This window comes from Parasteatoda tepidariorum, chromosome 8, assembly GCF_043381705.1.
Source record: "Parasteatoda tepidariorum isolate YZ-2023 chromosome 8, CAS_Ptep_4.0, whole genome shotgun sequence".
Taxonomy (NCBI): Eukaryota; Metazoa; Arthropoda; class Arachnida; order Araneae; family Theridiidae; genus Parasteatoda; species Parasteatoda tepidariorum.
Genome location: NC_092211.1, coordinates 8349031 through 8363785, shown reverse-complemented (window position 1 = coordinate 8363785; position 14755 = coordinate 8349031). Strand labels below are relative to the sequence as shown.

The 14755-nt window shown below is 27.8% G+C and overlaps 1 protein-coding gene across 3 annotated transcripts in view; it reads right to left on the bottom strand.

Annotated features, from left to right (window-relative positions):
• Positions 1–5664: 5664 nt before the first annotated feature.
• Positions 5665–14755, bottom strand: part of LOC107451326 (serine/threonine-protein kinase PAK mbt) — a 52357-nt gene continuing 43266 nt past the window's right edge. For all 3 annotated transcript variants that reach the window (XM_071184176.1, XM_071184175.1, XM_071184174.1), the window contains exon 9: positions 5665–11056. In XM_071184176.1, coding sequence (XP_071040277.1) covers positions 10895–11056 — 162 coding nt within the window. In that variant the 3' untranslated portion in view covers positions 5665–10894. The remainder of the gene's footprint in view (positions 11057–14755) is intronic.

Here is a 14755-nt window from a genome sequence, read left to right as displayed (position 1 = left end):
TTAAAATGTTTTTACTAAGTTTAATTAAAATGAATGCTCCTCTATTATAAGAAAAGATTAACGAAAAATTAGAATTTTTTTTTTTAATGAAAACTTGTTAAATGTAATTTAAAATGTTTTTACTAAGTTTAATAAAAAGGAATGCTCTTCTATTATAAGTTCAAAATTTAAAAATATCATTAAAAGCATTGAATAATAAAATTCTCAGCTCTAAAAATAAATACTTTTATGAAAATATACTTTTATGAGTATTTACGATAGTGCATCGAAAAAAATATAAATTACTTTTAAAAAAATTTTTTTTAGCTAAAATTTCAGCAATTCCTCAATGACATTAAAATCAATTTGTGTAGATAATTAAAAACAAACTTTGTACATAGAGTTAATTTAGTTTCAACTTGGTACTCGTAATTAGTATTGTAAATGCTGGCAAGGATAATTGTTAATAATATTGTCCTTAGGAATAAAAACTGCCTTATTTATCAATATTCAAAATTTATTTATATTTCATAACAACAGAAAATAAGCGGATAAACTTGGAAAATTTATCTGTGGTATATTTGATACTTTAGCGGAGTATCCTTCTCACATGGCGTGCTTTCAGTAGATTTAGACATTTTGAATTTAATTACTTTCTTTTTTAATTTAATATCTAATTTATGGAAGGGAGCAAAATGTTCTAACAAGCCAAAAATATTTAGATCTTTTATGTTTAAATTTTACACCTTGCAAAAAAAAAGGAATAATTCCTGTTAAGCACAATTCATACATCAATACAAGTTTTGCTTAATACTTTTTAGTACTGACGATTTAATGAACATTTTAGTCAAGAAGTGCTATGATTATACAAATTACACCTTCTTGATCAAAAGATTTCAGCTGTTAGTCATTTTAGTAAAAGGAGTAAATATGAAAACGATGATCTAAAGTTTATAACATTTCCGAATATAAATGATGTATTATTTTGCCAATTTCCAAAAAAATAAAAATAGAATATAGTGTTTAAAAAAAATAGAATATTTAGACTGATATGTGATTATAGATTTATTTATTTAAAATAAATTGAAAAATGAAAGACCTATAAAAAATGGATTAAATGCTAATACCTTTTTCAAACTGATTATATTTCTAATTCAGATATATGCTATAGCTTAGCCCCAAAGGACAACTTTATTAAAAAATGCTTCAAAATAAAATAAAAAATGTAATTATTTTTTTTTCAATACATAAACTTTTGCTCCCGACATAAACATTGTACAATACTGACTTAAGTACATAAAATTCAGCAAAAATAGAATTAGTAATTTGTGTTTTTAACTGTATGAGGAGATTCTAAAGTACCGATACCTCAGCAATAAATATGCTTCATTATGAACTATATTTTATTGCACCAATACAAATTTAATAATCCACCCATCATTCTATAGGATGTGTTTATGCATGGATAATTCGTACAATGTCTCCATTTTTATGTAAGTTAAAATTATGAAAAAAATAATGGTTCACTAATGCATTGTGTGCCGCAGTGACTGCCCTTAACATTTTTTTTATTAGTTTTTCTGAGAGCGAGAAAAATTCACAATAGAGTTCGTAATTAATATTTAAAGAACTATCAGTCTATGATGAATCATCATAGACATAGAGGATTTGAAAATAATATAAATAATGGAACATCAATTGCACATTAAGAGCAACTATAACAGGATTGCTACAGGGAAAAGCTGCAAAATTCAGGGAAATCACCAAAATTAACTGGGAAAATACAGAAAATTTAGATTTTTATTTTAGTCTTTTGAAAAATGGTTGACCACTCAAGGGTATTTAAGGAAGATATTTTAGCTATACTATTTCATTTACTAAGGCATTATTTAAGTATGTTCAGCTGTTCCTTGTATGTTCAATTTTTCCAGCAATTAAAACAAGTATAGTTACAACAGGGTGCGTAGCCAGATTTTTCAACAAAAAATAAGCACATTCTAAGCACATTCATTACCAAATTCTCTTCTACTTTTTAAGCACTTTCCAAAAAAAAAAAAAATCATAATTAGGTTCTGTGCACTAATAAAAAACTACTTTTTTTTCTACAGTTTAAAGTTTTTAGTTTCAAAATATAATATCAATAAAATTCAAAAAAGTTTTCAAAAACTTAACATAATCAGGATAGAATAACTAGTTTCTGATAAATATTGCGGAGAAAATTGCGAAACTCGTGCATTTTTTGTAATTTAGATCGACAATCGATACGATAAAGAAAAAATTGCTTTTCAAAAGATAGAAAATTGAGCGATTTTTACAAATTCCGAATAATACAGATGGCTACAGTTTTTTTTTTTTTTAATCTTAATACATCGTGCACAATAATATGCAGGGAAAACAGAGAATTTCTTCCCCCTCCAGATTTGAGTGGCAACCATGTATTAACTTAAATTGAGATCGATAGCAAACTCCCTATCAAATTTATTCATAAAACCACTTTTTTTTTTTGGAAAGCTAAAAATGGAAGAATAATTATTTCATTATCTTCGTTTATCTACTCAGCGTGATATTAATATAATTCTTTTAATTCGATTCTTTGATATTTCTTATTAAAATTATTTAGTAGATTGCATTAAAAGAATACCCATTAAATTCAAACATTGATTTTTTTATCTTACTTTCAAAAACACACATTTTAAATTAATTTAAGATAAAAAGTGAAGTATCAATACTTTCCTAAAAATGTTGATTTTTATTAAATCAAAAAATAAACTAACCGCTTCCCTTACCTACTTTTTTTGAAAGAAAAAAAAAATGCAAAAAATCAATATATATTTTCTTATTTTATTAATAAATACAAGGAACTAAAACAAAACATAATACACAAGTTCTAAGTTGAAATTTTAATTTTTTTTATGCCTACAAAATATTTAATTTACCATCAGTTTACTATCCCAAATTATCTAAAAGTTAAGTGTTAGTCTTTGTATATGTTCACATTTTCATCATCTGTATTACTATCACTTTTGCTCTCGAAAACCATTTTTTTACTCTTTTTTTTTTCTTTGTAAATTCATCGTATATACAATTACACAAAAGATGTCTGCAGTCCCACAAATAGCAAAACTCCTGAACAAAAATTGTCAAATTTCCAATCATAGCAAATTATTATTATTTGTTTTGCTTCGGATAAAACAAAACGCATTGACGAATTCTGCTATGCCGGAGTTATAATAAATATTTGCAATATATACATACCCGAGTTAAATCTGGATAAATTATTTTGGAATATAAATGCATATTATTTGAAATGCATTTGAGCACTATAAGGTTTAGAATCTCTTGCATACACAATTTCATAATAACTCACTATTTCAAACACGTACACAAAAAGAAAAGCAAAAAAATGTGTAATAATGTTTCTGAAGCTTTGCACTGTAACTTGTTTTTGTAAAGATTAGCGAAATGTTTCCATATAAACGATCTTCTAGTAAGAACATATTTAAAAAATAAGTTGTGATCTCTGAATGTCTTCCATTTATCTATCTACATTGTAAATAAAGATCTATGTACTTTGCCATTGTTTTTGGAGAAATGTCAGCTTGTTTACATGTATTAGATGATATAAAAGTACTACTTAAATGGCGACATTTCACTAATATGTCTTCCAAATAATAGTGAGAAAATTTATGAATGAACTCTTCCAATGTTATTGTATCATAATTTTGAATGTTATTTGTGGAGTTTTGTTTTCATGATGTTAATTAATAGTATCTTATATTAAAAAAATAAGAAATCAAGAGTTGTCAGTTTATTTACGTCTCTATCGTGATATTCTATAACACAAGTCAGGGTCGGTAAGGTTTTTTACCAACTTCTATCAACTGCCCTAACTCTCCTCCCGACACTAAGTCAGATGCCGTCATGGCGCATTTTAGGGAGGGTAACTTCACTCTAGGACTAACACAATAGACCCAAGGAATAGATTTCCTTCCTCTCGTCGAAACTACTCCAAAACAGTGACCCCTCACCCCTACTTCAAATAGTCATACCTCGTCACCGCCACAGATCCAGACGAATGTCTTGGAAAAACTGAAGTTCCGTTAGAGTAATAAAAATACCTTAAGGAATAAACTACAATTGTTGTTGTTAATTTACGTCGCACTAGAGCTGCACAATGGGCTATTGGCGACGGTCTGGGAAACATCCCGGAGGATGATCCGAAGACATGCCATCACACTTTTGATCCTCTGCGGAGGGGATGGCACCCCCGCTTCGGTAGCCCGACGACCTGCGCGCGAAGTCGAGCACTTTACGGTAGCACAGTTTAACGAGGACCAATACCGCACACCCTCGGTCCTTACGCATACTGATCCAAGTGGTCACCCACCCGCACACTGACCGTAGCCAGTGATGCTTAACTTCGGTGATCTGCTGGGAACCGTGTCTTAACGATCAGTCCACTGCGGGACCAAACTACAATTCAAAATTATTATTCAGTATGGGGGAAAAAAACAGGAATTAAAAACAATGTTACACTTTTTTGTGCTTAACTGTCCAAGACTAGATATTGTACTATAATGTGTGTGAACAATACTAAGCAGTTTGAACAAATGGCAAAAACTATAACAAGTAAAGAATAAAACTAATTTCTAAATGTGCAACTTGAATTGTAAACACATTTAAAAAAATAAATAGAAGCTTCTGTTTTAATTATTTCACTTATTACAAGTTTTAGGTACAGAATTTTAAAATAAAGATATTTGACTTAATGTTATAAATTTTTATCTCATTTACATTTTAGAATTTAGATCTTAAGAATTCATTTCAGATCTTAAGAATGCAATAATTGAGGGATTTCAATTAATACTAAATAATTATTTAAAATATTAAAAGAAATGTATAATGAATTTATTTTTTACAGTGATTAGTAGGGTGCGATTTCGTGTACTAACAAATTGCTAGTTAAGAAAAAAAAAAGGTTAGTCACAAAAAAATGCAGCAACATAAGTAAAAGTTGTGAGCAACTTCAAATAGTCTAGATTTTCATTTTTCTATGTGCGTTGGGTGATTTTTCAAATTCTAATGTTTTTAACATAATGTTATTACATGTGAATATCAATGATGTATTATATATATCAATATTACATCATTATTATAATATATTATTATAATATCAATATTACATATGAGATATCAATTCATGACGCTCTTGATTAACAACGATTATATCGTTAATCATTATCTTTTACCGATCATTTCTTCCATAGTTAACTGTTTTAATTTCCAATGGCAAAACAAGAACATATAAAAAAGAATAAAAGAAAAACAGTAATAAATATAGAAGTAAAATAGAAATCAAAGTGACCAAAGTCATTGACTTAAAAGGCCTAAAGCATGGAATTGAAGTGTTGTGCCTGAGTCACTGTAAAGTAATGCACATAGACCGAGATCATTCAATGGAATCTGTTGAACTACAGAAGGGGCAGTCGGGATTCGAAAAGATTCCAATACGATGAAGATAATATACTATACAAAAGATGGAGATAGACAGTCATAAGGATTAATAATAATTTTAAAAAGAAAAAAAAGGTGAGACTGAAAATCATATTAAAATGTAGGTAAAAGGACACAATTTTTTTTTTGTTGTAAAAAGTAAATATAAACTAGTAAATGAACACCAAGAGCTACTTTATAAGAAACTTTTATTAAAATAGCTTGCCTTAAAAAAATGTATTATAATCTAAAAATATACACATATCATGTTTACATTTGGAAGATTAGCTGTTTGCCATAAAGCTCTAGCAAAACTGAGAGACATATCGTATACTATAAAAATTTCATTGATATATTAATTCATGATCAAGTGGACGGAATGTTGATATTTTTTAACGACAACAGCAGCTAGATATAAACATTTCCAAGGCCCGCGATAAGGATTTCAAATTATTAGCCACTAAATCAGCCAAACACAAATGCAAATCTTAAAAAAATTTTATGAATATTTTTCTTTCCAATGGAAAAAATTATTCAACAATACTTTCGACGAAACACAATTTTATTCGCCAAATAGACATCGCATTTGGCGAGGTGGCGAATGCTTAGAGCAGGCCTCGCATTCCTATCAAATGACACGTTTTTCTCATGCAAGAAATCAACATTTTCAAGATATAGGTCAAAATATTAGCTTAAAACATACTGAATTAAAACAAAATACTAATAAGACTTCAAAACTCTTAAAACAATGAATTTGTAAAATGATATTTTGATTTCAGTTTACCTGCAGCTCAGATATGATATTGCAAAAAAAAAAAAAAAAAAAAAAAAAAAAAAAAAAAAATATTAAAAAGCGTTTGAAAAAAAATTGGAGACTATTTAGTATCCAGAACTCTTAAAATATTTTTTGTTTAAATGCTGCTCCATAAGGTGAAATATAAAAATTTTAGTAATATACAATATTTTACAGCATTTTTTTTTTTTTAAATCTTTTTTTTAAACTTTCAGCAAAAAGACTTATTGATTACAAATAGATGAACTGATCAGAAAATATAATAATTGGAAATTGTCCAGAATATTTTTTTTTCTTCAGATAATGGAATATTCATAAGGTTTTAATTAAATTGTATAGAAAAATTAAACTATTAATAGAAGTATGAAAGACTAAACCTCATTTTGACTGACTAACTAAATGATTTTACAAAAATAACACTTTCAAAAACCATATTGAAAAATCAAAATTGTATCCACTTAATTTTTATTAATCAATGCATTTAAAGTTTTATTACTATTTCTGAAAACTTTTGGCTGTGTGAGTGTTAAATTATTTTTCAACATGTTAAGAATTTAAAAAAGAAAATAAATAACTGGATAAAACAAGAATAGCATGCCTCATAGTCATATTAAAAAGCAAAATAAAATATTTCAAAATCAATATATCACACTTTTCCCAAATAATAAAATTACAATTTCATCAGCTCATCCGGAGTTTTGGGAGTGGCATCATCGAAAACTCTACTGTAAATGAACGTACTGCTGTATCATATTTGTCCAATATTTGGAGATCATTTTTTCCCCCGGCTCTTTAAACTGTATATTTATCTCTTTTAGCATGACATAACCTTTTGCGGATTTTAATCTTTTTATCATTCCTGTCTCTTTTCTTACTGATAAAGATGTAACATTAAAATGGGTATAGGTTTTTAATAAATTTTTACTATTTATTAATTCTAAAATGTCTTTTCAATGAAATTAAATGAGATATGGTTCAGGATAATTCCATTCTAACACTTATAGATAAAAAAATATTAGATTATTACACTAAACTAATACATAAAAATAATTGAAGCATAGATGCCCTTAGAAATCATAACAAATAAAAGTCTTTACAATAAATTAAAGAATCTCTACAAGTAGTTATAAAAAGACGCCACCATAATAAACATGCAGAAAATACCTTTTTATAGATACCTTTATATTCAAGCAAAAAAAATACTATATTTCATTCAATGAATGACATTTTATATACTGAGAATTCAAAAATATTTTTTGCTAAAATTAATAAAATAAATTTTTTTCCCTATAGCAGAATAACATCTGGAGAAAAAAAGCTTTTCCACATTTTTTCATACATATCATATCTGCTGCTGTGTCTATTATATTAAATACTTGCTCAATAAAATCTGCAGTTCCAGATGAACTTTCATGTGGAAATCTGACAACACTGCATGCTTTTACATAAATCAATATACTTAAATATATATCAGAGATTCTGCTAGACTGTGGAAACGACAGGTCCTTAAGGACCCCGGATTTCAGAATTTCTTGGTCCCCTTTTATTAAAATTCAGTCTCCGTTTAAAATATGAACTCTATATCTTATACATCTATTAACATGCATATTCATTATTATTACTACCATTAATGGACAAAACAAGGAATTTCAAAACATGATTTTAAAATAAATATATAATTCAATTTTGGTTAGATATTTGCATGCATAAATGCTGATGTGCTACTTTTTATTAGGCTGGAGAATTATGCATGATAGCTTACTTTTTATCAACACAATGTATAAACGGAATCACTAATTAATAAATAATTATATATATGCGTGTGTGTGTAATATTTACATGGGATTATCTTTCTTTGTATATAAGATTGGTAGTCTGAGTTAATCAAAGAAGCAGAAGCTTCAATAAACAAATAAGTTTGTGAATAGAAATTACGAAATTATCCTAAGAAATGAGGGGTCGCACCTAAATTCAAAACTGATCATCATGGAACAAAAAAATACACTTTTTAAAAAAACTTAAGTCGGCTTCAAAATTTTCTGTTTGCGTTAGACATTAAATAGAGTTGAATAATTTTTCTTTTCATTATGCTTATTATATTTATAAAATGTAGGAAAAGATTCTTGTTCTTTAATAACATGTAGGCTAAACATTTTCTTGATAACAATACATTAATATTTCAAAAGGGATATAAAAATTTAAAGTTTGCAGAAAACTAAAATCACAATATATCATTTCGTATTTTTATGTATTTTAATTATCAAGTAATCTACCTTGATGGTAACTTTTTAAGAGAACTAAATTTTTACGGAATTTTTTAAAATACATAAACAGCAGAATAATTTTAAACTAAATCAGTAAAACTGACAACTATGCAAGGTAAAAAAAAAAATTGAATTAATAAAGGTCATTTATTAAAACTGAGAAATTTAACTTTTTCTAAGTTTCCAAAAACTTTCAATAATCTTATATTTCCATAATCTTTATTTCTATAATATTTGAGGAAAATTCATATTTGGTATTCTGAAAGAATGAATTCTAGGAATTAAGAATAAAATCAAACAATTAAAAGTGATCAAGCGTTAAATAAATGCATGACATAAAACCAAAAAAAAAGCTAGAAATTTTTTTTAAAAAAACTATTTAAGCGTTACACAGAGTATTTTTTTCAAATGGAATGCATAATGAAGAGATATGAAAAATGATGATATAAGAAAATAGTGACTGGTGACTGCTATATACACACAAGAAAAAAAATAAAAATAGATGTGCATCATTTGTACAAACTGTTAGAAACATACAAAACAAAATGTATTTACAAGCTGCATTAAAAAAAAAACCCGTTAAGGTTGTAAACAGACTTAAATACCAAAGCAAAATAGTTAGAATAATGAGTAAATTTACCCCCTGACACACCACATACAAATTAAACATTCTGGTTATTTAAAAAACAAAGGATACAATACACATAAACTATTCATTAAATAATACACATAGTATAAGAGTACTCAAAATTAAAGACATTATTTGTCAACAATAAAAACTCTTAAAGCAATAACATTTCTTAAACTAATAGTAGTAAATTAAAAAGAAAAATTAAATTTTCAGTAGATTAATGTCAGTTGATAAAAAATATACAAACTTAAAAACCTATAAAATTAAAAAATGATGTACTAGCTAAATGCTATAATAAACACAAAAGAAAGAAAAAATGTATACTTGTACTGAGCTGCTTAATACACATAAATCATTCTTACAAAATAATTTTTTTTTTTTCAATATGAAAAGAATAACCTTCATAAATAGCAACCCTTTTTTAATTATATAGAAGGTGTTTGATACCTGATGAATGATAAATCTTTTCTTAACAATTCGCATTCAAAAATCATGTTAGATACTGGAATTTTTTTTAAATCCAAAATATTTTATATAAATCAGTTTTTTTTTTTTTTTTTTAAGATACAACTTTTCTTTAATAGACGAACAAGAACAATATAACAAGAATTTTCTCTTAATAAGTTAACTTTTGTAAAGATAAATTATACTGGAAACACTGTTAAAAATCAATTTTAAGCTATGTTACAGCACTAAAAATGTTTAATTATTGACCACTGAAAAACAAGTCTTTATCCCTGCAAAAATAGCAAAAAATTAACTGTCTCTTTTCAAATGTTAATAAAAAAAAATCAATACTCAATCACGCATTAGGCTGCACTTTGTGTATAGTCCACACCAATTAATATAATTTTTCTAAAAGAAATTGATTACCACAGATGTCTATTTACAATACATTTAAAACTATGAAAATCATTATGAAATTTTAAAAAATTGAAATAAAAAAAAAGTAAACTTTTTTAAATCAATTATTTTTTTAAAAGAAATCAGCTAATTTAAATCAGCGAATTCATGACACTAAAGCTTTAATAGTTAAAAGCCAAAAGTACTTTTTAAAGAATAAAACCTTATGTATAAAACAGAAAAATTAAATATTAGTCATAATAAAAGAGAAATGAAAAAAAAACTTGAATTTTTACTTTTCAGGGGTAATGGTCAATAAACATTTTAATGTTGCTTTGCTACTTACTTTCTTTTTCTTTATTATTACAAATTTAATACAATCAACCCTTGATAATAAGTAGTAACAAACAAATTTAATATAATCTAGATTTTTTTCATTTTTGGAAAAAAATAACAAATATTACACTTTGATATTAAAATTGTATCAGTACATATAAAACTTATTATCTGTAATTTAATTAAATATAATACATTATTGATAACAACAATTGAACTTAATGTTACATTGCGAGAAGTACAATACCAATATTTAAAAGAATAAATTATGCCCACCAAAAAAAAATACAAGTTTCAGGACAAGCCTAAACAGTCCAAGGCGATTTGTATAACACATATCAACAGAAATATTTACATTTATGCAGAAAAATTATTACTTATTATCAAAAATATTTACATTTATGCAGAAAAAAACTTCAAAAGAAGGGAGATATTTTACAATCCATATTTCACTGGCTATGAACAGATAACTGAGAAAAAAAATAACTTAGGCAGTTCTTAAAAACACAGACAAAAAAAATTTAAAGTTTATTAAAAGAAGGCAAAATAAGTTCATTAGCAGGGACTATGTCGGAAACTCCTCATTAATGGCACCAAGAGGCTAGGCGCGCCTGCTTGCATCAAGAAAGGGTGTTGCAACAATTCGCAGGCTGTTGCTCTCTGGGATGGATCACGAACCAGCATTTTCTCCAGAAAACCTTGCAGTCGAGGAGAAACCTGAAATAGCCCACAACAAAATTGATACAGGGTGCGCAGCCAAATCTTTCAACAAAAAATAAGTACCTTTTAAGTACTCAAAAAATATTTTGAAGCACTATATACTTTAACAAAATGCAAAATAATTTTCAATGATTTTATATGATCATAATAAAATAACTAGTTTCTGACAAAGAACTCTTTTCATATTCTACTTGATCATACAGTCAATTCGCTATAACTCGAAGTACGATAACTCGAATATTACTATAACTCGATTTTTTTATGAGGTCCCGACCCTTTTATCTTCAATTTCTTGTTAATTATTCTCGATTACTCGAATTTGACTCCCTTTAACTCGATTTTTTTTTGGATCTTTTAAAGAAAGAAAAAAAATCTAGGAGCTGATATCTTGCCCCTTCCTTTGCAACACACACACAATGTCTTTCGCACTCTTCATGGAGAAGCTAAAGCTGTCCCTCTTGAAGTATGTGAACAGTGGTTAAATGAAACGTTACCAAATTTACTTCAAGGATACAGTTAAAATGATGTTTTCAATATTGATGAAATGGGTTTATTTTTTAAATGTCTTCCAAATAAGACTATGATGTTTAAGGATGAAAACTGCTCAGGGGGTAAAATGAGCAAGGAACGTTTGACTGTCCTAGTTGGAGGAAATGCGTCTGGGACAGAGAAATTGCCCTTACTTGTTATCGGAAAATACCGAAATCCCCGATGTTTCAAGAATGTAAAAACGTATCCTTTGGATTACAAGTCTAACAAAAAGTTTTGGATGACATCAGTTTTATTTGAAGACTATGTAAGAAAATTGGATCGGAAATTCTTCGCTAAAAAAAGAAAAGTGATACTCTTTATGGATAAATGCACAGCGCATAGTGATCTACCTAATTTGAAAGCAGTAAACTTGCAGTTTCTCCCGCCAAACACAACAGCAAAGTTGCAGCCGATGGACCAGGGTATCATAAAGTGCTTCAAACAGTCTTATCGTAAATGGCTTGTCAGAAAAATGATCTTAAATATTGTAAGCAATTAGAAGATTTGTAATTAATAAGCATTAATTAAATAATCCGACAATATTTTGAAAGTCCAAAACCGAAACTAACGGTAAGTCGAACTTCCGATATGTCGAAGTTTTTCGTCAGTCCTATCAGATTCGAGTTAGCGCGAATTCACTGTATTAGCCATTATAAAATGATCGAGAGATTTTTCGATTCGATATAAGAGGGTGGAAAATGAAGCCTGAAATAGAGAATATCTTGCAAATTGCGGTAGAGTTGCACAAGAGAGTGCAATAATCTCATCGAACACTGCTCAGTAGATGCACACGCGGACTACCAAGTATTTCATCAAACATGTAAAATGATTGACGCTTTCATACACTATGGACCGACGGTAAGCCAAAATAGATTATGGTTGAATGAATTGTGAAAACATTGAACAATGTGAAAAGCACGCTTTTGCGTAATACGCGGCGGAAATCGACATGGTAAAACAAAAAAATCTCGTTTTGGAAAAGGGAAAATTAAGTGCTTTTTTAAAAATGCTACGCACCGTGTGATATATTGGACATTTGATAAGGTGACTTCCACCGATCAGGCAAAAATGGACATTATATTGTGAATGCAAAAATAAATAAAAAATACTGTAGATATTTATCCCAGGCTTAGGAATTCCAAAAGCCTGAGACTTTTTAAAACTACCACACAATGTAATAAGTAAAACAATAAATATTTAAAAAAAATAATTATCTAATTCACTCATTAAATTAAATATATAAAATTATCTTTTCTACAATGAAAAACTACAAAATCACTCAATCTAATTTTTCAAAACAGATTGAATGACTGATTTAGCATTTTTTTTAAACACATTATATATGTATTTTCTGTCTCCTGATTTGCTTTCTCAATCAATCGATTCACCAATTTCGACAAAGAAAGAAACAAAATCCAGATTTTTGTTACGTGACTTAATATTTTCAAACAAATCACATTTTTGCGAAAAATGGTTAATACCACCTGGTATTAATTTTCATACTATGACTTTGCATCAATATCCTATCAAAAGAACGAAGAACTTTTGCTCTGAAATGTCTTCACAGTATGAAAGAACAAAATTTAGTTCCTGGAATATCAAGAATCCAAGCAATGTCAAAATTTTCTTAAACCTTTTGCAAACACAAAAAAAAATTAAAAATTTTTTTTTAACTAGGTGCTCAAAGTAATAACTGAAATATTACTCAAATTAGCTATTTCAGCATACTATCATATGTAAATGCAATGCTTTGTAAATGCTTACTTAAAAACAGTGTTAAACCTATTTAAGACCTTTATCAGACATTTTAAAAAAGGTTCTGAAAATGATGAATGATTCACTATATACACTTGAAGTATAAAAACACTAATTAGAGGAATGTTTTTTTAAGGGCTATGAGCAAATTATGTGCATGTCCTCCGATTCTTGAGATAGAACACGAAAATCCGAGACTCCTGCCAAAAGCCATAGAGTTAGGTGGTTCGCAATATATAAACAAAATAGTTAACAGTTTTTATTAAATTAGTGGAAAAAATTAAATACAATCAAAATTTATTAAAAAATTACATAATTATTAATAATTCATTGCATATAACATGCAATAACTTGTACAAAAATTTTATATTAAAGCTAATGTCTTTTCGTCCTTTCTTTCTATAAAAAAATTTAAAGAAAGAATTGACTGCGATTTTTGTTTTACTTCAATCAATTCCAATCAGTTAAATCAAAGTATTTTTAGGAGAAAAATAATAATTTTTATAATAACATAATGTCATTGGTTAAAATTCAGTAATTGAAAATAACAGTCATAATGTCAGCAACATGGCTGGCAAATATTCAGGGTTGCAGGTCCGAATAAGAAATGAAATTTTTTTTAGCTACATTTGAGTCCTGTGCAGCACATTATTTGAATTTAGTTGTTTTAGTGGCAGTAGAGTTTTGTGCAAAAGTTATTTTATTTTTTAGTTTGATTCAACAGTTGTTTAATTTTTTTTTTCATTATCAATTCATAGATGGGGTGTGTTAACTTGTAAACTAAAAAGTGTCCCTGGTGAGACTTTTACTCTAGAATCTTTGTCTGGGACAAGATGGTGTGCTTGTGCTGATGCTACAAAAATGTTAAGAAAAGGCTTGAAACAAGTAAAAGAAGCTTCGAAAAGCTGACAACGAATAGAAAACTACTGCTTGTCATGAAGCAAGTTCCTTACTTTTAAAATTGGAAAAACTGGAGACTGCAATTTTAATAGTTGTGTGGGATATCGATTTGCAAAGAACTAACAAAGCAAATAAAACTTTGCATGCACCAAATTGTTCACCTGCTGTGATTGTACCTTTGTACGATTCATTGCAGCCATGCAAAATAATTTCAGAAAGTAGGAATCTGAAGGAAAGCAACTTGTTGGAGCATGTCGAGGGAGAGAAAAACAACAAGAAGCAAAATGCTCGATGAATCGGCAAGTGAAGAAGTCATGTTTAACAGCTGCAACACTTTTGTTTATAATTGCTTCAATGTATTTTGTGACTCTTTGTTAACAAAGTTAACTAAACAAAAGGATGCCTACATCATTTTAGATTTAAAAAGAAAATTTTTTTATACAAAATTTATTAGGAAAGTGCCAGACAAGAATTAGTGCAAGCTGCTTAATAGTTACAAGAGGAGTGAAT